Source organism: Protomyctophum parallelum (genome assembly GCF_964188405.1).
Source record: "Protomyctophum parallelum genome assembly, chromosome: 9".
Lineage (NCBI taxonomy): Eukaryota > Metazoa > Chordata > Actinopteri > Myctophiformes > Myctophidae > Protomyctophum > Protomyctophum parallelum.
In genome coordinates, this window is record NC_139706.1 from 21150045 (window position 1) to 21177091 (window position 27047).

Sequence of the window (27047 nt, forward strand, 5' to 3'; positions counted from 1 at the left end):
GAACATGAACCTTTTCCTGAACTACCAAAAAAAATAAGCATTCCCTCTGACCAATTTAAGGAGGGGGACATGGTGGCACAGTCGGTAGTGCTGTTGCCTCACAGCTAGAAGGTCCTGGGTTCGATTCCCGCTGGGGATCGCTGTGGATGCGTTCTCTCCTCTGCGTCATCAGCGCTCATACCCGGCCTAGGTGGGGTTGGCGAAAGGGCCTTTCTGTGTGGAGTTTGCATATTATTCTCCCCATGTTCCCTAGGGTAGGTAGGTACCCTCACAAAAAACATGCAGTACTAGTCCTGGTCTCTAAACAACAACAAACAAACAACAACAATAAAAATATTAAGAAAAGAAAAGGAGGTGGGGGTTCCATGCCACAATCTCCAATCCGTGTGGCGATTGCTAGTAAACATTGAATTGTTTCTTTCCTCCCCCTCTTTGAGTAACCTTATATTGTAACATCTGTCCCTGTTACTATGGGAGCAAGCACGCAGCTTATTCTTAGGGTTCGTAGTCATACAGGTTTCTATGGATGCCAAGCAGAAACACATAGGCCATGAGTTTAATAGGTCTACTCTACTGTATAATATATGAATTGTAATTACCGGTACTTCCACTGTGACTGATCAACGTGATTTTCCCTTTAAATGTTTCATGACTTTAATTTTCATTTATTTTTCTTTTTTCTTTTAGGTTTTATGACCTCAATTACACCCAAACAACTTTGAACATTCAGTGGATTTTCTGTGGTTTTCTCTGTGTGTTCTGAACCTTTTTGAGCTGCAATGAAAACTGGCAAACAGGCCTCGATAGTGACTTGCCGATCTAAGGGTTTGAGGTCAGATGTAGAGTTGCTGGCCAATATTGATGACATCAGGGATCACCATATATAGGCTTAATATTGATGACGTCAGGGATCTCCATCCCTGATGATATCACGTGCTCAATCCCTGATGATGTCACGTGATGTCATGTTCTCTCTCACCCCGACCAACCAACCAACACACACACACTGACGGGAAATGCACGATTCCATAGTTAACTTGATCTTTGCTAAATAATAAACAAATTAATAAAAATCAAAATAAATTATATATATACACAGTATATATATATATATATATATATATATATATATATATATAATGATAAAGAAGTTAAGAACATGAGTGAGTGGCATCAGGAATTCAAGGGCAAAACTTCTTCATTCCTCAAGTTCCCTCTGAGAGTTTCTGACAGTGGCACATCAAGACCAAAAAAAAACTGATGCACGTTTATTTACGGCTGTCGTCTAGACATGCACCTCCGTCTAGAGAACCATATAGACAAGGAGGTAGAGGAAAAACGAGAAGAGGGACAACGCGGCAGGGGGTCGTAAGAGAGACAAAAAGGAGAGAGGAGATCTACGTCAAGGCGTTACAGAGAGGCTGGCGAGACAAAGCCAGAGACGTCGCACAGAGAGGGTAGATGACGGGTAGACATGCAGAAAGGAGGTGACAGACGGGCAGGCAGTAGTCAGTATGAAACGCCATACAGACCACAGACGCTCTCTCACATGTTCCAAACCACAACACACAACACCTCGCTGCTGCTCAGCCCGATATGTCTGAACCTGTGTGTAACGTGACACACTCATTTAAACGAGAATGTCACATCACACGTTGCTCGCACCCTTTAAAAAAGCAGGGAGGGTTGACACACACCGACTTCTGATCAAGAGATGGAAAGCAGTAGATGATACATTTGCCGTAACTACAGAAGAAACGTTGTCATCTTTAAATCTCTAGAGAAACTACTAAAAAGCAATGTTTCTATATTGTATCATCCCCATTCACAGTCCCGTCAACCTTTACGGTCGAAACGGATTGGTTATAGAACCACTGATCTCAGATCTACTATAATCCTCCGATTCTGAAAACAATTTAAATGAAATAAACGGCTGTTGGCTTTGCAACCCAACCAGTACCGTTTAGCTACAGACAATTTCATTATGGAAATACATGCCGTTATTCACTTTCCTAAATGATACCATATATACGCTCGCGCTCGCGCACACGCACACACACACACACACCCCCGGCTACGCACCTGGGCTGCGAGTTCTCCTCGTACATGCGCTCCTTGCCCTCCTTGAAGAGGCTGATGGTCTGCTTGGTCTTCTTGGTCAGGTTCTCCATGAAGACGCGGAAGTACTCGTTGTCCCCCAGCGTCTCCATCTTGCCCTCGTAGCGGGACAGGATGGTGCGGAGGTGCTGGTAGGTGTCCGGCAGCAGGTCCAGGATGTACGGCGGGCTGTTCTTCAGCGCCAGCTTGGGGTTCTGGCACAGACGCACCACCTGGCGGGTAGAGCAAGAACATTAGGACTAGATGGTGGAGAGAGGTGGAAGTGGGAGGAAATCAAAAATGTTTCCTGACCTGAGATCAGATTCTAAAAATGTCTGTTTGAAAATGACAGTTTTCTGAAAAAGCTATGTTTCTATGTCAGTCGTTCTTCGATTTTTCAAAAATAGCAGACCTTCAAGCTCGTAGCGCGCCACTCGGTGGCGCGATGAGCTTGTAGATTTTTCAATAGCTAAAGCATAACATAATGCTAACACCAAAAGGGGTTCCCGACCCCAAAATGGGTTAAAGGGATGCCCTCTCTACCCGCTCCGCTACGACGTACACACCTCTAACAAGTGGCACTTCTTCCTCAGCCTAGTGGGAATGTGCGTGCACTCACTGTTTCACCGCAATATGATGCTGTGTCCATGATTTGCGGCATTTTGTACAAAACAGGCCACTCCTGCAAACTATAGATGTCAATGTTAGGCACCAATCAGGATGGAATATGAGAAATCAAACGGACCCGTCTTGATCACATTTGCGTGAAATTTAGATAAAATCTGAAGGAGTAATATCCAAAAATGTGTTTAAAATAAAATCAGCGTTCTGGTGGCGCTATGAAGTGTAGCTGTGAAAAATGCAGGGCAAAGATTTTTCCTCTAGGGAGTGTGAATACAACGTTTTACACAGATCGGTGCCATTATAGGTAAAAACATTTATAGAGCCACCATGAGGCTGATTTGAACATTTTCAAATGACATTTCTTCCTCTGCCTAGTGAGACTGTGCATGCAACATTTCATGGAAAGCGGTGTGTCTGGTGAAACACAGCTCTTTTCTATACCAGATAATACCACTTATCTTTAGTGCACAACGTTGTCAATAGAGCTATAGAGAGAGGACCTGCGTGAAGGAAAGACTCTTAAAAACCACATTAAACCTAGAGCCCCTATTCTGGGGACACATTCATTGAAAATTCTGCTAAGAGATTTGGTGTAGAGGGAAAAAAACATGCGGCCTAGCATTAGACCCTTGGAGGAGTCAGGACGTGAGTCAATTGACATTATAACCGAGAAAGCATCTGCGTCATTTTATATGTTAGCGTTGGCAATAGGCAAAATATCAGATCCCTAATCTCACGAATACTTTTTTGAAAATCTTGAAAGTGTGAGTAGTACATATTTAGAATTTGTTGTAGAATCATCCTCAGGTCTTAATAAAACATGCACGTAACCCTTAACATGATGCAACCACAGCCCACCAGCTCTTAGTTTCCAAAATTGTGGACAAAGAAAATGCAATTATGCTGGCCTTATCTTATATACCGGTATCCTTTAAAAGCCAATTTTAAGACGGTGGCTTGTGGCTTTCTGCTTCTGGACAGAACACTTAACAGTGACTAAATACATGGGTTTTTTTGTTCAAAAGATCTAGCGATGGTTTTCTTATGGACTGCCTCACCGCCCCCACACACACACACACACACACACACACACAGCAGCAATTATCTGACAAACACAAACCGAAACCGCATCCGCTCTAATATTCATTGTATTCTATTCATTTCCAGGCTGTCAGTCCTCAGTCTTTCTGTCTTGAGTCACTTATTGTATTTGTATTAAACTGTACTATTCTGTAATATGTACTTTCTTTTTGCAAACTGGTAATAAATTATTCAATCAATCAATCTATCATAGCTGCACAAAAGAATGGTGACAGCGGGAATCGTTTCCTTATTTTATTAGGTGACATTTTGTTTTGTGGAGCGTGCTTAGAGGATGCTTCAACTTCCTTATTTTTTACTGAAGGATGTACATCCAATCTGACTACTAAAGTACTGACTGTGAAACTGTCTGTAGGCACCTTTAAAAACCCATTTTGGGCATCATGTCATAAGTGAAAATATCCAAAATAGCCTATATATCTTAAGCTCACAATGTGTCGCAAAGTGACGCTTTGTGACCTTGCATTATGATGTAGATCGGCATTCTTTTACACACATTTTCTAGGCAAAAACTCCTTATGTCTCCCAGATTGTCGTTGTTATGCCAATTAATTCCTCCCACTGCTCCCTATTGCTCACCTGCCAGTGGGGACTGAGGAGCCCCACCGGGAGGACTGAGGAGCCCCACCGGGAGGACTGAGGAGCCCCACCGGGAGGACTGAGGAGCCCCACCGGGAGGACGTAAAGCCTTTGCCTCACCCCTCCCACTCATCATCGCCCAACGACATGGCCCCAGCTGGCGCCAATTTACAAATATCACCCTCCCCGTCCGGCTTCCCTCCCTCCAACACAGACCAATTAACAAATGTGTCAGCCTTCTGATTGGTCCCTGACTGACTAACCAGCAGGTTCTTTCTGCCTTGTTCCGCCCTGGTGCCACCATGGATTTGCTAAAACATCATTCTTGGAAAAAACTAAAAACTAAAAATGATATGCCCATTCACGATGCTGCACCTGTGATGTTCCTTTTTACTGACACCAAGTTTAAAATAAGAATTGAGTGCACAGAATATCAATACGAAGCAACTGAAAAACACGTTATTTTATTATTTTCTAGTGGATGGAGATTAGAAAGGATTTTTGTCCAACCACGAAACGGCAACCAATGGGTGCGAAGAGAGGCACAACCACGGGCAGGACTTGACAAAGGGTGAATTGTGTTGGCACAGCCATTCGGCCAAGCTAGATGCACCACGGTGGACTCAAACACCTAGTGGGCAGGTACTTAGTGTAGTGTACTTAGTGTACTGAACAGAAATTCAGTAAAGCAGCCAGAAAAAAAATTGTCCGTAGCTATACAAAACAGACAACAGACTACATGACCTCTTAAACTCACAGAGCATAAAACTAGCTTGGCGTGTGTCAATGATCAACACCACTGAAATGACTGAACATACTGACATTTCATCAGATTAGCCCCATAACACATGCAAAGTCAGAGCAGCCAATACCAATACTGCTGGGTCAGGGAACGCGTGTGTGTGTGTGTGTGTGTGTGTGTGTGTGTGTGTGTGTGTGTGTTTAATGAGCAACGTGTTCGAGTTAAAGCCAACAGGGATCTACTGTACTTTGTGTAATTGTTCAGATGGTGTCTGTGTGTGTGAGACGTGTGTGTGTGTGTGTGTGTGTGTGTGTGTGTGTGTGTGTGTGTGTGGGGCAGCGTGTACGACATGTGTAATATTTCTGTCCCATCTTCAGTATTAATGATCAACCACTACTACTCCTCCTCTTGATCCATCTGGCCTTAACTGACACGTCTTTGCCTGAGCTGACTGGTTGACCATTAAAAATGATACCAGAACACAGCCCAGAACACACATGATGCTCAAAGACAAATCGGGAGGAAGTAATGGGAGTAATGCAGTGACACCAACAGTGACAAACCTCAAAATCTAATTCGATTCAGCTCGCAACCTAATCTGACTCTCATGTCCTCTCTTGAATAAGTGTTTCTCGAAAACTCCCACTTGGAAAGTCTTTCAAGCGAACACACATGTCACATTTTTCGGCCAATTTTTGTGCCAGAGTTTAATATAACAGGATGGACCTTAGGAGAATGCAGAACAGGACATAACCACTTAAGCCCATTTATACTTTTGTTTTTAACCCATTCCGACGTGAGATCAGATTCTGAAAAAGTCTTCCACATCCTGACAGTTTTCTGAAAAAGCTATGTTTCTATGTCAGTCGTTCTTCGATTTTTCAAAAATAGCAGACCTAGATCTGCTATTTTTCAATAGCTAAAGCCTAAGTTGCCTAACATAATGCTAACACCAAAAGGGGTTCCCGCCTAGAATGGGTTAAAGTAGTTTTTTTTTTTTAATAATGCAGATTTACAAAAACACAAATTACACATGGCATTGCTTATAGAAAAACATTTAGCTATTCGCTGTACTTTGAAGTATCTACAGTATGTGGTGCTTACTGCTTGAGTGGACATTTTGCACTGTAGAAAGTTTCTTTGGCTGCACTCCACCTTTGAATGCCATGTTATTATGCTACAGTATAATGTTATTAACTTAACTGCGCAGAATATGCAAACATTTAGTTTAGGTTTGTGTTGTGTCCTCATTTCACCGCAGCATTGTGTCATCTTATTTGCAAATTTTTACATTATTTTCTGTCTATAATGACCAAAACAGGGATGCCAGGTTAAAAGGTGTTTAAAGGTGTGCCTCTGCTTTTTGGAAAACATTGATTTGCTTAGTGAAGGCAGCATTATCTGATGTGAAATGCCACCAAACCTTTTGTCATATCCTAGTAAATACTGGTTGATGGTTAGACCTCTTTGTCATTCCACCGTATCATCACAACACCACCATGAAGTGTGTCCCTGGCTGGCTGGCTGGGTCCGTCCGTCCGAGCACGAAAATAACGTTTGGTTGGTTTTCACCAGCAAGTATCACTGTACACATTCATGATGATTTTGGGGTGTGACAGTACAGTACAGTACAGTGACCCCCTGGGGACCCCCACACGGTAACTGTCATTTCTCAACCGTTTCGGACGCGGGACGGCGCGCGGGAACCGGCCCGGCCCCCTGGACGCCTTCCTGTGGGTCTGGAAGTTCCGGGGACCCCCCCACCACGGAATTGCACCACTCAGGTCACACAGGTGTGATTTTTGATATGATACTGTTTAGACTGATGATACTTTCTTGTCTTACCTCTGATACTAGATTACTATTTCTATAATCCCAATACATTGCAGACTATAACACAATGGGCACTCTACAAATTAATCAGGGAACATGTCCCTTCCATGAAATAGAAGAGAGATGGTGAATGCAGCTCAACACTGATGCTAGGACCCTTAAACTGGGCTACACACTGCAGGATAATCGGAGAGATTTGGGCTTGGAATTGAAACGCCTCTCACGACAATCATGGGGCATTCGGGTTCCAGGCTGGTGGGAACCCATTATCCTATGGTTTGATTGGGATGGACAGATCCAGGCAGGTAAACAGATTATTTTAAATGCTGGACATTAAAATAATGACATAATGCAGTACTTATGTTATAATTTCGTGTTATAAATATATCCGTTTTTTTTTTTAATGAAATGCAAATTCAATTCCATTTCACTGACCTGTACAGTCAACTTTTACAGTCATTTTCATAGAATTTACATGAAAACCTAAACTGATACTGTTGATTCGATATGGACAAGTATGTAAATATCTGAAATTGTCCCTCATTTGTTGCCCAACCTTTAAAGCTCCGGATACATCCTGACAGTTTTCTGAAAAAGCTATGTTTCTATGTCAGTCATTCTTCGATTTTTCAAAAATAGCAGACCCGAGTGGCGTGCTATGAACTTGTAGATCTGCTATTTTTCAATAGCTAAAGCATAACATAATGCTAACACCAAAAGGGGTTCCCGCCCAAAATGGGTTAAGGATGCATAAATGCATATACTGTAGTATATTGTTTTTTTCAGGATTCAAATTCGAAAACAGCAAAAGTAGCAGATCGAGAAGCTTGAGCTTGCAGATCTGCTATACTTTTGTACTTTTCGTGTTGGGCGTAAATGTATGAATAAAACTTGTGCCCGACAGCAACGTTATGAAATGTGTTTGGTGGATCACATGCATTGTCTCAGTCAGGTGGTGGCTATAAGCTGCGGTATCATGGCTGGAACGCAGTGTTACTGCACCCACTACCCAGTGGAATCCATGGGACTGACTTCTGACAACGGCGGGACATGGTTGGACTGCTGAGATGGAGGAAATGCGTGTTTCATTTTTCTGCCGGGCAAGAAAAATCATAATAATGTCCTATAGTGGGACGCATGATCATTTTAAAAGGTCTCTCACCGTATCCTTACACCTACTGTAAGTATTTGACCTTCCTCTTTCTCCATCATCACCCCTCCGCTCCGCACATGTCCAAACCAACTCAAACTCGCCTCTCTTATGGAATATTTTAATCAAGATTATGAATTGTTGATATTGAATGTTTTGTTAAAAGTGTCAAATGTAATATAATGACCTCTATGCTATCATTGTGTCCGAGTCTGACGGATGATGTGAGGAGTGGAAGGCAAGGTGCAACAGAATGACCAAACACGTAAGTTGCAAGTTTCATTATGTACTATGTAGCCTTACATACCGGTCTATATAATGTTTTTATGTACATCTTACTAACAATGCGTACGTGTTGACTGTTACTGTGGTGCCTTTTTCAAAAATCTAAAAGCGTACCACATCAAAGAGGTACCCGACCCACCCTTCCATACTCCATGCGGTGGGCGCTGATGACGCGGAGGAGAGAACACGTCCCCAGTGCCCGCCTGCCCGGTGGGAATCAAGTATCAAACCCAGCCAGGAGGACCTTCTAGCTGTGAGACGACAGCGCTACCAACTGCACCACCGTGTCCTATGACAAAAGGTTGTTTCAAAGCAGATTATTTACTAAGGACATCTGTGGAAACTCTGGACTACATCTTTTAAACTAAATTCTGAAATACAACCAGACATATTAGAAATTCCAAAATTAGACAGTTTAGCTCGACCCCCACAATGCTGGATGACAAAGCTATGTGAGCGAGTCCCGAAGCTAAAGTGAAGGGCGAGGTCACAGATAGCTAGGACTACACTTCAACCTACCTACAATACAGCAACCCTACAGTATCACATGACTCCATCATCACCCCCCACTCCTTTCCCAGACCTCCAGAACCCAGAAGATCTACTAGCTTTGTCAGAAACTAGATAACACAGTTGCCAAGGGCTATACCACTAGAAGCTTTGTACATCACATCATTTGCAACAACTGCTCTCTCAAACATTATACACCTTCCTCTAACCGTCTTTCACACACGTGTGAGAGAGATGGCCAAACTGATCGGCCATTATTTCACTCGTTTGATGGCTTCTGTATCTGTAATTATGTTGATATCTCTAACAAACATGTACCACAGGTCAATCTCAGGTGAAAATGACAATGGCCTCCAAGCAAAGCTACATTCCATTGCTTTTCTCTCCTCAACCTTCTCTTCATCTAACCTAAGGGCTTAACAGAAACATACTGAGTCACAACCAACCCATTCCATTGATGCTGAAATAAAAAAAAACAACATACTGCATAGGCTCACAATAAACGTTGCTGTCGGAAGCAATAATCTACGGAGCCGAGCAACCCAAGAAAACTCAGCCAGTGAAATGCTGACAGATAGTTTCTTGTTGCAAAACATGTTAACCACAGGCTCATTGGTTCCAAACGGCCAATTAGAGTGTTGTGCTTCCTCGTTTCAGACTTCAGTTTTAATCAGCTTTCTGCACAATCAAAATGTGGAAAATGGAGGACACAAACCTAGATAAATGTTTGTATACCATATGTTAATATAATTATTGCATAGCAGGTGGATTGCAGCCAAACATACAACTTTTGACAGTGAAAATGTGTCCATAAGCCATAGATACCAATATAATAGAAATAATAGCCAATGTAGATTTTTGTATGTAGATCATTTTTGCATTATGCTACTAAAGTACTGGGTTCTGGATAATTTTTCTGATTGACGGATTAATCAGTGAAGGGAAAACCAGAAACCAACTTGCTAATGATTTCCGTTTGATCACTATTCAATACAAATACGGTATAAAGATATTACTGTGTGAGATCACTGTGGGATTCTGGGAACAGGGCTTTGATTGCTGCCTCATACAATAACACTTTTAAACTAATGTTTAAACCAGGGGTAGGCAACCTTTGGCACCGGTGCCAACATTGACACATAGGAGGGTGATCACTGGCACAGTGGCATACTGTAGGTGTTTCTTTTTTATTTTATTTTTTTCAAATAAGTGAAGACCCCCACATTTGTATGTAAATGACATGCTGCACATAATTCTACATTCATTAAAACACACATAACTTTCACTGGGGAGGGAGTCTGGAACATATTGTGGGTCATTGCTCAGTCGAATGATTATAACAATGTGAAAGAAAGTATTTAAAAAGAAAGGAAAAGGTTATATTCGTGGACAATCAAAATATGTTGAAATTTGTAATGTGGTATCATTGAAATGAATGTTGACATGGCACACTGACTATTTAGAAATTTAATTTAATTTAATTTAATTTAAAAAAAAGAAAGGTTGCAGACCCCAGGTTTAAACTTCAAGCAGAGGCAGTGGAATTGTTAAACCAAATTGAGTAAGAGCATCACGTATGTGGTTGTAACTAACTCAACACCACCAGTTTTATGTTAACGAACACAGATGTAGTTGAATCAAAATACTGCAAAACTAGGGGCAGCAGGTTTCTTTTGAGAGGCAAATTAGTTCTGTAATCTACCGAGACTGGACGTTTAACTTGCGTGGGAGGTGTTTAGATCCATTACTATAGTGACCTATGCAGCGCTGTGGTTTGCTTTCAACTCTGGGCGTAAATTTTTCACTTCTATTTTCAAAATGTCTGAGAAACTATAGTCTTTGAATCAAGGAGGGTTTATTTGTCTCCTACAGATACAAGCAGCAAAATGTTGGTGAAATATGGTCTGCAAGACTGTGCAACAGCAGCAATCCAAAATGCACAAACGAAAAAAGAAAAATAATAGAAGGTGAATTAAATATAAGGTTAAAAAGTTTAGGAATGCGTTACGACTTACGATGCACACTAACCCTTTTAGTAGCAATAGGAAATGTGGGAACTTTGTCTGTGAGCATGTCTTTAACAACATAAGTACTTCATTGTACGACATATAGCAAAAATATCAGTCAAAAGTCCATTGTAGATGTAAGATGTTTGCTATATTTGGTTTTCAGGTACCAGACTGAAAACACACACACACACACACACAGTTCTCTTTTTGACCCCATGTCAAAAAGAGAACTGATCACGCAGTGTCACTTCCCTTTTCTTGCATTTACTTTGCATGACCTGTCATATTGCAGATGTGAAGAAAGCCCTGACCAACCTACCGCATATGCTAATGGTGCAAAAAATACTCATGGAATGTGGATTCTAACAAATGATAGCTTTACAAAGAAGAGAGAGACGTGGTCTCTTAAGCTCAGCGGTGCCTCAATGAGGAACAGAAGACACACACACACACACACACACACACACACACACACACAATAGAATGTGTTGTCCTCGCAAGTCACTTCGATAACACTGTGTGAATCTCACAGGAAGCTGGAGGTCAAGCAGCCACCACGTTTTTTTTTTCTTTTCTTTTTTTTTCCGAGAAGTGAGGCAGTGTAATGAGCCTCCTGTGTCGACGAGGCCCAAATAGACCTCGTTAAATGATCACATTTCCGCCTTCTTTTCGACAATGCTCTAGTGTAGTTTCCAACAACGGAAGTCTAATTTCTGATGGTGATGGTGATTTCAATAATGCAGTACTTCAGAGAATACCTCTGCTGCTGGTGCAAAGTGCAGTTGTTAAACCACATTCAACCTGGCCTCCCTATTGGGCATAATTATAGGGGGAAAATGTAAAAAGTTTAAAACAAATTGTGATGCGCTGTGAACAGTACTTACAGGTCAACTATTTAAGCTGTTTGTTGTACAACAAAGTATATGACTTTTAAGCCCACTGTCATCAAGTTACCTCCTGACTTCATGTTCAACCTTAAATATTATAAATATTTCCTCCCCACACACATTTGTGTGTCGTCACGTCACGGCTGTTGTATCCCACTGACTCACCTGCCCGTGAGGAGCCCCCTCCGGGAGGATGTAGAGCCTTCATCCTACTTTCGCCCAACACTCGCTGCTGACATGTGCCGACCCAGCCCGTAGGAATACGTGGAGTGGCGAATATCACCCTTCCTGCCCGGATTCCCTCCCCGAACACAGGCCAATTGTGTTCGTATAGGCTCGGCAAAACCAGATTCAAACCCACAACCTCCACGGTGGTGGGCAGGCACTTAATACCACTGTGCCACCCGAGCGCTACATTGACAGTATGTAGATGACCAACATGGTCACACCCCACCCACTCCACTTAAACTCAACATTCTTTGTTAAAGAATGGAAATAATCTGGGATTGTTTTGATTTAACATGTAAAGTAGGTTTATAGTCACATACTGTACATTCATAAATACTTTGATTTGTAGATGGAAATAATATATTTGGACTATTATGAATCAAACTATAGGTCTGTTTTACTCCATGTTTACAAATATTTTAGTACAGCTCAAATATCTTTTGTCCGTCAATAGAGGCTATATGCGCATGCATGAAGTGAATGGCAAATCGAGTGGCAGTAAAAGTGAGTTTAACATTGTTTAATGTCGTTTAATGCAATTAGACATGACTTTTCTGTTTGGAGGTATGGGCTGTCAGAAAGTAGTTTTTAGCCACTCAGTAGGCGTTCCTGCATAACTGCCTGGTTTGATGATGATGTCCTCTGTAGCTGATAGGTCTCCTTATCAAGAGCTTTGTCATTCATCATCTCCAAGAGCAGTGGTCAAAGACCCTTAAATTGGTACTGCATTAAGCCGCAGACCCCCATTAGAAAGGCCCCCCATAACAGAAGATTTCTGTTGTTAAGAAGATTAGATTTTGTACAGAATTCTACCACTGTCCAGTCTAAACTGTAGCCAGGGAGAAGACAGTTTAGAGAGTGATGTCACTATAGTCCTCACACACTTCTAATATCTGATAGAAATAATAGTGAAATTAAACTGTTCTTGATTTTGGCTGGGAATCCCATGGACCCTATAGTACCCCGATAATCACGCTACACCTGGATACCACTTTGTAAACCTGTGATATATAGTGGAATTAAACATGTCTCCACTGCTATTCTTTATTTCTCGTTTGTTTACATTATTTTGCATCACTGATTGGGCCTTTAAATGGAAAAGTGACATTAGCTTTTGGACAAAACATAATGACAACAATGACATGAAGCATAATTATGAGCCAGTAAAGCTTATTATACCCCATCGTGCAATAGCGACGCTAGCCGAAAAGGACAGATTCACAGGCTGACAACGCGTCGCTAACGTTGTCAGCGTGTAGATCTGTCCTTTTCGGCAAGCGACACCAGACAGCCAGATTGCAGCTTTGTATGCTAACGACGAGCTAACTAGCTTAACAGCTAGTTTTACAGCTAGTTAGCTTTGCCGTTAGCATAGCGCCCACTGCCTAGCATACGAGCTGCTTGGTATCACGTTAGCACATCCATACAGCCATCCATCATTCCCAAACCAACCTTGTCCATCAGCTTCCAACATTTCTCCACCGTCTTCTTGTCCACGGCCCCGGGCTGGTGGTGAGCGTGGAGGTGGTGGTGATGAGGCTGGAACGCGTCCTTCATCATCCCGATGAGACCCCCACCTTTCTTCAGGTTCCCTGCCATGTCTGGGGCCACCGGGACAGGGCCCGACTGGGGCAGGGGTGCTGCTGCTAGGGGCCACAAGGAGGGACCCTCACCCCCACGATCCGGGCCAAGCCCCCCGGCGAGGACAGCTAGACGGCGCCCTTTCCGGGTGTCGGATGATGATCCGTGGAGTGAATACACCCTCCTCTCCTCTCCTCCTGAGGGGGTAAGGACCGGGGGTTCTACCGGAGCGCTGATCCCATCAGCAGTGAGGCTGTCACACGGTTTGAATGGACGGATGTCCGCCTCCCCTGCTGCCCTGGTCTGGTCTCACTCCCTGCACCCTCCTCCCCCGGAGAGGAGTCACTGTGGTGCCTCTGCCACTCTCTCTCTCTCTCTCTCTCTCTCTCTATCGCGCGCGCGCGCGCGGTCTGTCTCTGCCTTCAGTGCACAGGGACCAAGGCTGTCAGTCTCTAGTTTGTCCTCTTCAGTTAGAGGACAATGACACCATGTCTCTGCTTGCAGAGACCTCCTGCAGTGTCCTCTTCCTCCGTTGACCGATAAGCACCCTGGCCGGCCAACCCAAGTAAGTCACCCCCAATGCCGTTCCCCTTTCTTGTCTTGCTGATGAGATCAGATGCTGGCTGTACTGTTCTAGCCTGGGTTCACAATGTTGTTGGAGACGGAGTACGGTTCTGTTGCGGTTCTGTCACGCAACGCTCAGTCACACATGCAGCCGAACCGAGCCTCTGTGCTGTGGCCGCTGTCTGTGCGAAGACGATCGGCGTCTTGACTTGCATGCAGAGGACGGAGGATCACACGCAGCGGATCCAACGTGACATCAGGGGACGCCTGCTGCTGTCGCGGCCCGCGGGGACGAATAAATTATAAATACCGGTAATAAGAAATTGAGCATTCGCGTGCTTGCTGTTCCCCTTCTGCCGTGACGTGTACGCGCGGCGGCCCCTGCATTCTTTTGCTTTTCCTGTGTACATACAAGTGACGTCCCCTTCAGTTAGCCTCGCCCATCGCAGGCAGCGGTCTGGTCTGCCCTCCACCTCGGTGCGCGCCCGTCTGCTCATGAACGCGCACGCCTTTCTTTTTTCTTTGCAGCAGCATTCATAAAACTTACAGGCAGTGTTGGGCAAGTTACTTTGAAAGCGTAGCTTGTAAAGCTACAAGTAGCTCACCATGGCAGTAGCTTGATCAAGCTACATAGCTACCACCGGAGAGATGTAGCTTGTAAAGCTACAGCTACATGGAAAAAGTAGCTCAAAGTAGCTCAGCTACTTTTTATTTTTCAGCGTTAAATTGAGAATGTACATGCGGGAGACCCCTCCTCCCCTCTGGGAGACCCCTCCCCTCTGGGAGACCCCTCCTCCCCTCTGGGAGACCCCTCCCACCCTGCTCCCCTCGGGGAGACCCCTCCTCCCCCTGCTCCCCTCTGGGAGACCCCTCCTCCCCCTGCTCCCCTCTGGGAGACCCCTCCTCACCCTGCTCCCCTCTGGGAGACCCCTCCTCCCACCCTGCTCCCCTCTGGGAGACCCCTCCTCCCCCTGCTCCCCTCTGGGAGACCCCTCCTCACCCTGCTCCCCTCTGGGAGACCCCTCCTCACCCTGCTCCCCTCTGGGAGACCCCTTCTCACCCTGCTCCCCTCTGGGAGACCCCTCCTCCCACCCTGCTCCCCTCTGGGAGACCCCTCCTCACCCTGCTCCCCTCTGGGAGACCCCCCCACCCTGCTCCCCTCTGGGAGACCCCTCCTCACCCTGCTCCCCTCTGGGAGACCCCCCCACCCTGCTCCCCTCTGGGAGACCCCCCCACCCTGCTCCCCTCTGGGAGACCCCCCCACCCTGCTCCCCTCTGGGAGACCCCTCCTCCCCCTGCTCCCCTCTGGGAGACCCCTCCCACCCTGCTCCCCTCGGGGAGACCCCTCCTCCCCCTGCTCCCCTCTGGGAGACCCCTCCTCACCCTGCTCCCCTCTGGGAGACCCCTCCTCACCCTGCTCCCCTCTGGGAGACCCCTCCCACCCTGCTCCCCTCTGGGAGACCCCTCCTCCCACCATGCTCCCCTCTGGGAGACCCCTCCCACCCTGCTCCCCTCTGGGAGACCCCCCCCACCCTGCTCCCCTCTGGGAGACCCCTCCTCCCCCTGCTCCCCTCTGGGAGACCCCCCCCACCCTGCTCCCCTCTGGGAGACCCCCCCACCCTGCTCCCCTCTGGGAGACCCCCCCACCCTGCTCCCCTCTGGGAGACCCCCCCACCCTGCTCCCCTCTGGGAGACCCCTCCTCACCCTGCTCCCCTCTGGGAGACCCCCCCACCCTGCTCCCCTCTGGGAGACCCCTCCTCCCACCATGCTCCCCTCTGGGAGACCCCTCCTCACCCTGCTCCCCTCTGGGAGACCCCCCCCACCCTGCTCCCCTCTGGGAGACCCCCCCACCTCCTCCCCCTGCTCCCCTCTGGGAGACCCCCCCCACCCTGCTCCCCTCTGGGAGACCCCCCCACCCTGCTCCCCTCTGGGAGACCCCCCCACCCTGCTCCCCTCTGGGAGACCCCTCCTCCCCCTGCTCCCCTCTGGGAGACCCCTCCTCCCCTCTAGGAGACCCCTGCTCCCCCCTGGGAGACCCCTCCCACCCTGTGATACCAGGGCCAATCAGAGGCCAATTAGAGGCAGCTGATATGCCCTCAAAGCAATCAGAAAAAGGAACAGTCCTTGATTTTTCAAAGGGGGTTCTAGTACAAGAATTAACACAGCAACCAATGGTCAAAATTTATATATTTCTTTCATGTTATTGCCCAAAAATGTAGCTTGTAACTTCAGTAGCTAAGCTACAAAAAATGACCCAAAAGGTAGCTGAGCTACTTGACGAGGTACACAAATATGAATGTAGCTAAAATACCACAAGCTACAGCAAAATGTAGCTCAGCTACGTAGCTCAGCTACATGTAGCTTAATACTCCCCAACACTGCTTACAGGGATATATTAATGAATCATGAATGAAAGCAGATCATACACCGAGAACAGTCGCATTAAAGCCAATTGCCAATATGGAATGGAATGGAATGTGGAATGGATGGATGGATGGATGGATGCTGGTGGTGTGGTGGACCGTGGGAGGTGGGCTCGTATCTTTTGGTCACCACGACAACAAAGGACCGTTTTTTTGTCCAGTGGTAAAAAAAAAAACGTGCGCCAGTAAAGTTGTGATTGGTTGTAAAAGGTGTCAGTCAAGTCAAGTATCGATCAGCGTGGGATAGTCAACCCTTAGCAACCAAATAACAACACACCGCCTCCTGTAGGCCGATGTGTGTGTAGTGTACTTTGACTGTACTGAGCTCGTTTTCGTGACCGAAAAAAAAAGAATAAAAGGAAGTACCGAAGTAGTGTGTAACTTAACTGACCTCCAAAAAACATGCCTCCAAAGAAAAAGGGGAAGAATTTAAAGAAGACCATTATAAAGAAAGACTCAGAAAAGAGTAATTACAGTGAATACGAGTGAATATTGTGTGCATTTCACCAGTGAATATTGTGTGTGGATTTAAATAGATTCATAATTTTTTGTAATTGTACAGCAGGTGAAAGTGAACTGGAAACAAAGTATCAGCGCAGTGTTCTGGATGTGGCCATTCTGAAGGATCATCTGGGTGAGTGTTTATAAAAATCACACCTGTGTGAAGTGAGGGGCGCTAATATTATAACTCATGTTGATTAGGACGGTGATGTATTGGTGATGTAAAACAAACGGTGTCAAAACAAACTTTAACACTATCTACCCTAGCGCAGTATTTGTTTGGTTTTATTGTATTCTATGCTAGTGTTATGATTAGGGCCGGGACTAATTGCGATTAATTTAGATTAATTAACTACAGAAAAATTAATCGCGATTAACTACAGATAAATTAATCGCACCTTTTCTTTCACCGCGGAACGTTTCTCACTGGGCGCTTTTCTATAGTACTGAAAACTGGAAATAATAAAAAGTCACCCCATTTTGTGTTGCCTAGAACTGGAGGTCTGACAAAAAACAGTAACACTATGAAGTAAGTACAGCTTTGTGATGTCACTGAGATGTACTTGTTACTGTTACTAATTCTTTTTCAGACCTCCAGTTCTAGGCAACACAGAATGGGGTGACTTTTATTATTATTTCCACAACAGGTATATTAATGACAGTAAAATGTTGAAAATGAGTGGTATCCTGTAGTCACTATTCATTGATTCACTGGGATACCAAAAAACATTAAAAAAAAAGGTTTCTCGCTGTTCTCGGGTTGAATATTGATATGCGATTAAAATGCGATTAATCTAGATTAATTAGTCGCAAAGCCTCTGATTAATTAGATAATTTTTTTTAATCGAGTCCCAGCTCTAGTTATGATCAAAGCATGTGATAATTACTAAGGGGGACTGTGTGTGTGTGTGTGTGTGTGTGTGTGTGCGTGTGCGTGTGCGTGTGCGTGTGCGTGTGCGTGTGTGTGTGCGTGTACGTTAGCCATACATTGCGGTGATGCAGGGAAAGCTCAAGCAGCCAGCGCTGGCCTGAGGAGTCACATGAGAGACCTGGAGCAGAAACTTCAACATGAAAGACAACAACACAGGGATGTTAGCTCAGGTATAATACGATAAGATAAGATAAACCTTATTATCTATCTGTTCATACCTTCTATAGAGTATTGTACCGACGCAGGGTCTACTCCCTTGAAGTAGCCATAATTATGACAATGGCTTTCATGAACTAGAAAAGCAGCAAAATGTTATTTTTTGTGTGAACTACTCCTTAAGCAGTCCTCTAATTATGATGACGCTAGTGTACATCGCAGTAGTACATGAGCAAAAGTGCCAAAATTAACAGTAGTCTTTAATCATTAATTCAAGGACTAAAATGAGCACTGTAGTTTGGTACCTAATATAAACAAGTCCCTGTATGTCACTGTACAGATCTGGGCCGCCAGTCTAAGACCATGCAGACAGAGCTGACCATCAAGGTCAACAGACTGGACCAGGAGGTCAATCAGCTTCAACAGCAGCTAGGTATGAAATCCTACACTGTACAACAATCCCGCCGCTCGTGAAGTCTCTATTGTTATAGAATGTATAGTTTCAGTTTAGTCTTTGCCTATCCCATCCAATGTCTGGCTTTTTAAATGAGTCCATTAAAAGTCCATAAGTCTATGGACTTTTAATGTTTGTTTAGAGCACTTTATTACCAGATGCCCCTCACTTCAAACGAGTAGTAGGACTCAGAGAAGTGTGCTGGTGCCGACTTTTAAGATCAAGGGTGACGTGCAGAGTTGTGGCAAGCAACTACATATGAACAGGGGGTTGGGCACCTGCCTCAAAGTCCCTTTGTCTGCCAAACATCTGTGGCCCTTTTCATTTTCACATGGTAATGAGAACATAATTTGCTGGCTATATAGTGGAAGTTGGACTAAGAGTAGAAGTGAGCATTTCCGAGCAGCAGTATGGTTTCATGCCAAGGAAGAGCACTAGAGGTGGAATAGAGAAGGTCAGAGAAGGTCAGAGAGAGCTGCATTGTGCCGGTAGATCTGGAAAAAGCACATGATAGGTTGCCGAAAGTGGAACTTTGGAATGTATGAGAAAGTCTGGAGTGACGGAGAAGTATGTTAGAGTGGTGCAGGACATGTATGGAAGTTGTAAGACAGTGGTGAGGTGTGATTATGGGTTCAAAGTGGAAGTGGGTCTGCATCAAGGATCAGCACTGGGCTCCATCCTGTTCGCTGTGGTGATGGACAGGCTGATGGATGAGGTTAAACAGGAATCTCCATGGACCATGATGTTTGTAGAGTACATTGTGATCTGTAGCGAGAGCAGTGAGCAGGTATAGGAAAGGCTAGAGAGGTGAAAATATGCCCTGGAAAGGAGAGGAATGAAGGTTAGCCGCAGCGAGACAGAATACATGTGTGTGAATCAGAGGAACCCGAGTGGAACAGTGAGGTTACAGAGAGTAGAGTTCATTCCAGAGCAATGGAGAGTGTGGAGAAGAGCTGAAGAAAGCAAGCAGGTTGGAATGGGTGGAGAAAAATGTCAGGTGTGATATTGTGTGATAGGAAAGTATGAGCAATAACCTTTGTGTGTGCAATGCATGTAATGTATGCAAATGTGCTCAGCCCTGTGTCAGGAAGAACTGAAGAAAGAGAAAGCAGAACGTGAGCAGTTGGACCAGGAGAAAGATGACATAATCAGTGGCCTCAAACACAAACTTGAACACATGGAGACGGACTATGAGAAAATTCTACATGTAAGTAACAATACACACAGTCAAAAAGTGTTCAAGTCCCTCTACTGTATAGGCTATTGTACATTGAATGGGTTCAAACTTCTATTATGGTAGAAAAAATGAGAAAAAGGATCACATATTTTTGGCAAAGAGTGAAAAACAAACAAGGTGTTCTTTGGTACAATTGGGTGACAATGGGTAGGCAAATTCTAGTTGTGATTCTTCTATTCCTATACATTTCTAGATTATGTTTATATACGATACACCTTGCTGACTGGCAGCTTATTTGTGTCTTCACCTCTTAAAGTAATTGATTGTCATTAAAAAACAGGAAAGCGCCTCCCCTGAAAATAATCTTTATTTCATTAGTAGTATGATAAGGTGGGGGTTCAGCACCTTTTTTTGACCACTAGTGGCGCTAGTGAGTAATTAATACATAAATTATGAAAATTAGTAATTAAATTATTTAAATTCCATAATCATAAAATCATATTGTATATCTCATAAATATTATAATTATAATTAGCATAATCATAACATTCCATACATTCCTTAAATTCCATACATACATGATATTGTGTTGGTGACCGTCTCTGTGACGTCAGTGTTCGTATTTGTATGATTATATTGGTTTGGACTGATGGGGCATAGCTTGTTTTGTTTTTTGACATTTGTTATCCAATCTGATCACAGCAGTTAGGCCTATGTAGACATTACTTAAAATAAAAAGTAGTAGTTTAATTAAGTTTTTAAAGTTTATAAATTTATATTCACAGACTGCCGTAGCTAAGTGTGAAGACTCACAGCTTCCCCTATAATAATAGCTCTGAGTTTGATGGGGGAAGCAGACAAGGAATCAGATTACAGTACTGAGGGGAGGATTGGTGGTTGATACTATGACGCGGTGTTTGGACTAACGGTTGTGAATAGTTATGTAAATGGTGGCACGCCGCTGTGACAGTCACGAATCCCTGATGCATCCTGGGTAATGCTAGATGTTTGCTACACCGTGGATCCAGCGTCAACCCTGTCACTCACGGTTGTACCATGTGAACAAAATATGTGAATATACTGTATTCTGTAAATGAAATGTTTGTAAATTAGGTGTATGAAAGTAACTATTGCATGCTGGGTAAAGTTTGTTAGCCAAGCTGATCACAGCAGTTCAGCTGATGCAAACACAACTCGATTAGGTGTGTGTGTTTGCACTCACGGTTGTGAATGAGTTTAAAGCAACCCCCTATGGCCTTCTGGGTAATGCTAGATGCAACGTCAACCCTAACATTCATGGTTTAAGATTATTATACATTATAGTGTGACAAAACATGATGATAGGTGTAATATGATGACAGTTATAATTAGTTATATACTTTTTACCATGTGAACAAATATGTGAATTAATCTTTCCCCTATCTTACCATACTGTAAATTAAATGTATGTAAATGAGGTGCATGGAAGTAACCATTGCATGCTGGGTCAAATTTGTTAGCCAATCTGTGCCATGTCAGTCTTCCAACCACAATAGGATGGTGTTTTAAGTGTTTTTAGTTAACCATCTCAGTATTTTAGGAAGTTTCACTGTTAACATGGATTAGTTTCGGTAATGTAGGTGTGGGTATCCTTTTTTCTGGGGTTATTTTGTTAATCATTGTTTTTTTTTGTTTTTTTTTAAGTTGTTGTTAGGTAAGAGATCTGTGTTTTGTTTTGTGTCTGGAAAAGGTAAGCGTAGGTTTTTTGGTAGATGTTCATCATTGTGTTTTCCAAATAGGATACCTTTTCACAAAGGTAATACATGCATTTATAATGCATTATTATTGGCTTACAACACAGTATAATTATATATTTATACAAACAAACAAACAAAATTACCTACAATTTAGGCATTAATCCAGAGCGATTTACAGTAAGCAAGAACAAAAAACATGGTAATGCTCAAATACATAAAAATAGTTATCATGAATCTTATGTAAGCTTAAGAACAGAACAGTGGAATCTAATGAAACTATAAGTGTATACACTATTTAGAGTGTTATGTCTACATAAAGTGCTATTTAAGACTTAAGTTATACATAAGTTGAGCCTATGCATACGCCTGTAGGAGGTCGAGGCTAGGGCAAGTACTATGGGCTAAGATGGAGTCTGAAGAGGTGGGTTTTCAGACTGCGGCAGAAGATTGGGAGTGAGTCTACAGTTCTGATTGCAATGGGAAGTGCATTCCATAGTTTTGGAGCCAGAAGGGAGAAGAGTTTGAGACGTGTGAAGCATTGCAGCGTCGGCCAGAAAGCCGGAAACGCTTTTCCCCCGCTGCAAGTTGCAGCGTGGGTGGAGCTTAATTTCCATCCACCAGCTGTCTAAAAACCAAGGACTGTCTAAAGAGGACGAGGCGCGAAGACCATACGGGCGACGCCATGTTGCTCCATGGTGCTCCATGGAAGGAAAGAAACATGCACAATGGGCTATATGCAGCCAACACTTCCGCGTTCAGCTTCCTTGGTCTCAACTGCGCATGTATCTTTCGTTCCATGGAGCAGGGTTGCCATGTCTGCTTAGTTCCCGCGACTTTTGGCTTCCTTTTTTCCAGAGATACTTTTCTTTTCTTTATAGGCTAATTATTAGTATAATAAGTTACTAAAACATTAATTATCAATTATCATAGACATACATAGTCTTTATAATGCTAAATGCATCAAATATTTTGTATTAAGATTATATGGTCATATTATTGGGTTTGTTTTGGCTTGTTTTTGGAGGTGGGTTGGCTTATTTCTGTCACGAGTTGGCAACACTGCCATGGAGCAACATGGCGTCGCCCGTACGGTCTTCGCGTCTCGTCCTCTTTAGACAGTCCTTGCTAAAAACCAGGAAGAGACTCCTGCCGCTCGCGGCAACTGGCATCTTCGCGACTCTTCTGTCTGGATGCAGTATCAATCTCACAGACACGTCTGCATTCAATCATTCACTTATCACTGCCAGCCATCAGTACCACCCTTACTTTCCAACATACTCCATTCACCTCAATCCTTACATGAAACACAAAAATAAACAACTTATAATAATACATTCCAACAACACAATGCCAATATTCCCATACTGTTACAATTATTATTCCCAGCTTAACCAATACTACCATAATAATTAACCATAGCAATATTAATAATAATAATACATACTCAGAAGGACCGTGGTCTGTAACAGCTATATATGAATTTAATTGTATTGACCCTATAATCAATATACAGTAGCTAAGGCTTTGCCCACTCAAATGGTGCAGATATCTGGAGTATACTGGCTCAGCTGCCAGTGAGAAGCCCCCATCGGGAGGATGTAGCACCTGCGTCCTACTCCTCCTGTTCAACACCCCCCACTGACAGGTACTGCCACAAACTTAACTTAAAAAAAAACTTAAAAAGAAAAAACTTTACAAAAAACTTGCAAAAAAAGAAAAGAAAAATAACTTTAAAAACACACATACGCACGCACACACTAAAAAAGAACTTTAAAAAGTATGTAATTTATTCTAATTGTTGTTATTGCAATTTACGAGCTGCGTTCGCTTCCCGCATCCATGCGTCTTACTTGTCTTTTAGCATTCTTTTGTATAGATCTGTGCCACCGTGCCTTAGTTCTTTCTTCTTTTTTGCAAACTGTTAATAATGTAGCCTATTCAATCAATCAAACCAGAAACCATAATAGCCGAGAGAGGAGGTGTGATATTATAATGAGGACGTCAGGAGTGGCAGAGGAAAGGTATAAAGGAGTGTGTCAGAGTGGTGCAGGATATGTATGAGGGAGTGTGACGGGGTTGAGGTGTCCGGTAGGAGTGATGGATGGGTGGAGGTGGTCTTACATCGAGGATCAGCCCTGAGCCCTTTCTTGCTCACATTGGTAATGGACAGACAGGTTGACAGATGAGATCAGGCAGCGTGGACTATGATGTTCACAGGTGACACAATGCAATATGAGAGGAGGGAATAGGTCCTCACTCAGTCTGGACAGGTGGAAGTATGCACAGGAAAGAAGATGAATGAAAGTCCAAGCAGATAGAATCGGTACCATCCCTCCAAGAGTGAGCATCAGTGAGGACTAGGCATGTAACGGTATGATATTTGACAGTACTAGTGCCCGGCTGTATAGAACACAGAGTCGGTAATGATGGAAGTTGGAGATCCATGCCCCACCTGGCTATGCAATACCAGTTGTACCCACCCACGTCAGAGTACCCGTTCCATTTTGTCTGTGTCCCTTTTATGCCCATATATGGATATTTCTGTATCTGTCTCTCTGTGTCCCTTTATTCCTGGAGTTCTGTGTCAGGCATGCCCAAATAAGAGGTGATGTGATGTCAAAACAGGCCAGCTCCATATATGGAGATATTAGGTCCAGTGATTAGGTCCAGACCTGGGTACATTTGTGATGTCAGAACAGGCCAAGCTCCATGATGCCTGGGCAGGGGCCCTGTCCAGAGCTCAGCACACAGCTGATTTTAGATGTTCATAAACGACAGCTTGCTGCACCTGGCAGTTATGACCGAATCATTCTTGTTTTGGTACTATGGCCCATAAAATAAACTATATATCTATTATAAATAGATTGTAGAGACCTGTGAAGATCTAAAGTTACGTATAGTTTTTACTGCCTCTACCATTTAAATATTCTACAATATGAATATAATAGTCTTCACTTCACTGCCTGCATGCACCATGCAAAAAAATATCTACAAATGAGCAAAACATTGTGATGCGACGGACTTGCGCAGCATATACATATTATGCGCATATTAAGATAAGTAATTAGATACTGTGAGCTCGGAAATCTCACTGTGTAAACTGTAAATACTGTGGCTGTTTATGCCACAGTAATACGGTATACCATTACATGCCTAGTGAGGACACATGGATATGTGGAGTGGTTGACAAAAGTCTTACTGCGCTTAAACCACATGAACCTTTAAATCGTCTTTATTCTGGGGGCAAACATTCAGTGAAAATTGCAGATCTACAAGCTCAGGCGTTGAGCTCGTAAATCTGCTGTCCGGCAAAGAGATTTGGTGTAGAGAGCCCTGCAATACTCCGGTCTAAGTAAAGAGATTAACTTTGTCCATTTTTGTGGATGTGCATCATGGTCAGTGTAGTGTAGAAGCATTGAAGCAATAACACTATACTGAGCAACTGAGGTGAATCAGAGATACCAACAATGCATTTGCCCAGGTCCTCATCAGTTCTCATGCAATAACCTTGAATCAGATTCCGATTTATTATTGGGCTTTTATGTCTTTATTTATAGGACAGTAGACTGTAGACTGACAGGAAACGGGAAGAGAGACGACCAGGAGCTTATTTACTTATGCCTATCGCTCCTTTTCATGCATAGGCCGTTGACTACAGTCAACATTTTTTTTAAATGTGCACCTAAAATGTCATGTCAGGTTGAAAGTGGTTGAGATTGTATGTGACTTCTTTTAATACATATTTAACCAATGAAAGATAATGGCTGGGTTTCCCAAACAACACTTCTTGTGTTGTTTGGGAAACCCAGCCAATGTCAAGACTAATCAACGACATTCACAGTCAATGTGAATGGAAAATGAAATAATCTAAATTGTTCTACAGCCAGATACTGTAGTTGAAACTCTGCCTGTAGTTCTCCTAGCACCCACTGGGTGGCAATAGTGCACTATTCTGCTACAGAGAACATTGGTGATAAATGGTGTGGTGTGGACTGTGGACATGCTATGACTAATACATGGAAATAATGGTTAACTTTGTCAAAGTATTCAGAGGTCTCGTCTCTATTTTCTTCAGGACACCCTGGACAGTCTGACGTCTCAGCTGTCTGTTGTTGGTCAGGGATGGGAGGACCAGAGCACATCCATCCATCAACAATACAAGGACCTGCTTTCCCAATTCACCCTCAACACGCTGGACATCTAATCCAGTGTTTCGCAAACAGTGGGTTTTTTATGTTTCCTACCAAAAATTAGGATTAAAAAAAAACAACACAAAAAAAGACTTATCTCAAAAGAGTTTCTGGGGGTGTATGCCATAAAAAAGAAGACAGGGGGGGGAAAGAAAATTGTGAAAATAGCAGATCTACAAGCTCACAACTCGTCACATGTTGCCAATTGTGCGAAATGGGGCTTAATAAGTTAAGTTAAGTTAATTCATAATGCATTTTTGTAAATTTGGGTCATCTCTCTTTTGGGCCTTGAGCAGAACCACTGACCTAAACGATAGCAGTCCCTATACCTTAGGAACACACTAAGACATCTGTAAAATGGTAAATGGTACATTTATATAGCGCCTTTATCCAAGGCGCTTTACATAGATTGTGCATTACATTCACCCATTCACACACACATTCATACACCGATTGCGGGCGGAAGCCATGCAAGGTACCAACCAGCACATCGGGAGCAATTTGGGGTTCAGTGTCTTGCCGAAGGACACTTCGACATGTAGACAGGAGGAGCCGGGATTCGAACCGCCGACCCATGGATCATTGGACGACCTGCTCTACCTCTTGAGCCACAGTCGCCATCTGTGTATTATACAGCTCTTATGACTGTGACAATATGCCACAGTGTTTCATTTGAAATAGTGTCTTCTGCTAACTGCGTCAATATGCAACACAAAATACCTTATAGCCAACAGAGAAATTAGCATCTGTCCATCCAAATGCACAAGGAATTCAGTCATCTACACTACAGTATATGCAATGCATGTTGTGTATTGTCCAGATGTATTAAATGAGTAATCCTGGTGATGTGAAAGCCTGGTTATTTAAGTGGTTTTACAAGTTACAACATACAGACAATTCCTCAATTTCAGATATCAGTATATGAAATACATGTTAATATTGCAGTTATGGGACATACATCAATGTTTAGGCCATTGAGCAATGACTATAAGACTGTCAACCACAGTAAAAGCAGTATACAAAATGCCTGGCAGCCTATATCCACGTCTCCTGAACTGCATATACAATATATTATATTATACTGCACATGCTGAGTAGACTGAAATCAAATATGACAAGGTGGGAAGAGGTGAAAATAGCTCCATCATCATTCCATAGTTATAATGAAACATTGTTGGCCTGAAGCAGTATTCACCACCACTACTGTGATGAATGAATAATTTAACAAGATATGGAAGGAATGAAAACTGTCCTAAAAAACAAATACCTGTACCAAATGTCTCTTGTT

At 43.4% G+C, this 27047-nt stretch overlaps 2 protein-coding genes across 2 annotated transcripts in view; one reads left to right on the forward strand and one right to left on the reverse strand.

The window, feature by feature from the left end:
- The window catches only part of cbl (Cbl proto-oncogene, E3 ubiquitin protein ligase), a 64826-nt gene extending 51168 nt beyond the window's left edge, over nt 1–13658 (reverse strand). The window contains exons 1-2 of the mRNA XM_083773169.1: nt 13498–13658; nt 2083–2330 (exon numbers count right to left, since the gene is read on the reverse strand). Coding sequence (XP_083629295.1) covers nt 2083–2330; nt 13498–13644 — 395 coding nt within the window. The 5' untranslated portion in view covers nt 13645–13658. The remainder of the gene's footprint in view (nt 1–2082; nt 2331–13497) is intronic.
- A 399-nt stretch (nt 13659–14057) lies between these two features.
- On the forward strand, nt 14058–25827 carry drc12 (dynein regulatory complex subunit 12 homolog). Its single transcript, XM_083773645.1, has 6 exons — nt 14058–14191; nt 17177–17248; nt 18097–18216; nt 18543–18635; nt 19733–19863; nt 25645–25827. Exons 3-6 carry the CDS (start codon nt 18156–18158, stop codon nt 25771–25773), a joined length of 414 nt encoding a protein of 137 aa, XP_083629771.1. The 5' UTR covers nt 14058–14191; nt 17177–17248; nt 18097–18155; the 3' UTR covers nt 25774–25827.
- Nucleotides 25828–27047: the final 1220 nt, after the last annotated feature.

Bases quoted from the DNA above. Each gene is read 5' to 3' on its own strand.
- drc12 (XM_083773645.1), top strand. From the start codon at position 18,156: ATGAGAGACCTGGAGCAGAAACTTCAACATGAAAGACAACAACACAGG. The intron at 18,636-19,732 runs GTATGAAATCCT...AAATGTGCTCAG, and splicing joins TCAGCTTCAACAGCAGCTAG to CCCTGTGTCAGGAAGAACTG. The intron at 19,864-25,644 runs GTAAGTAACAAT...TATTTTCTTCAG, and splicing joins ACTATGAGAAAATTCTACAT to GACACCCTGGACAGTCTGAC.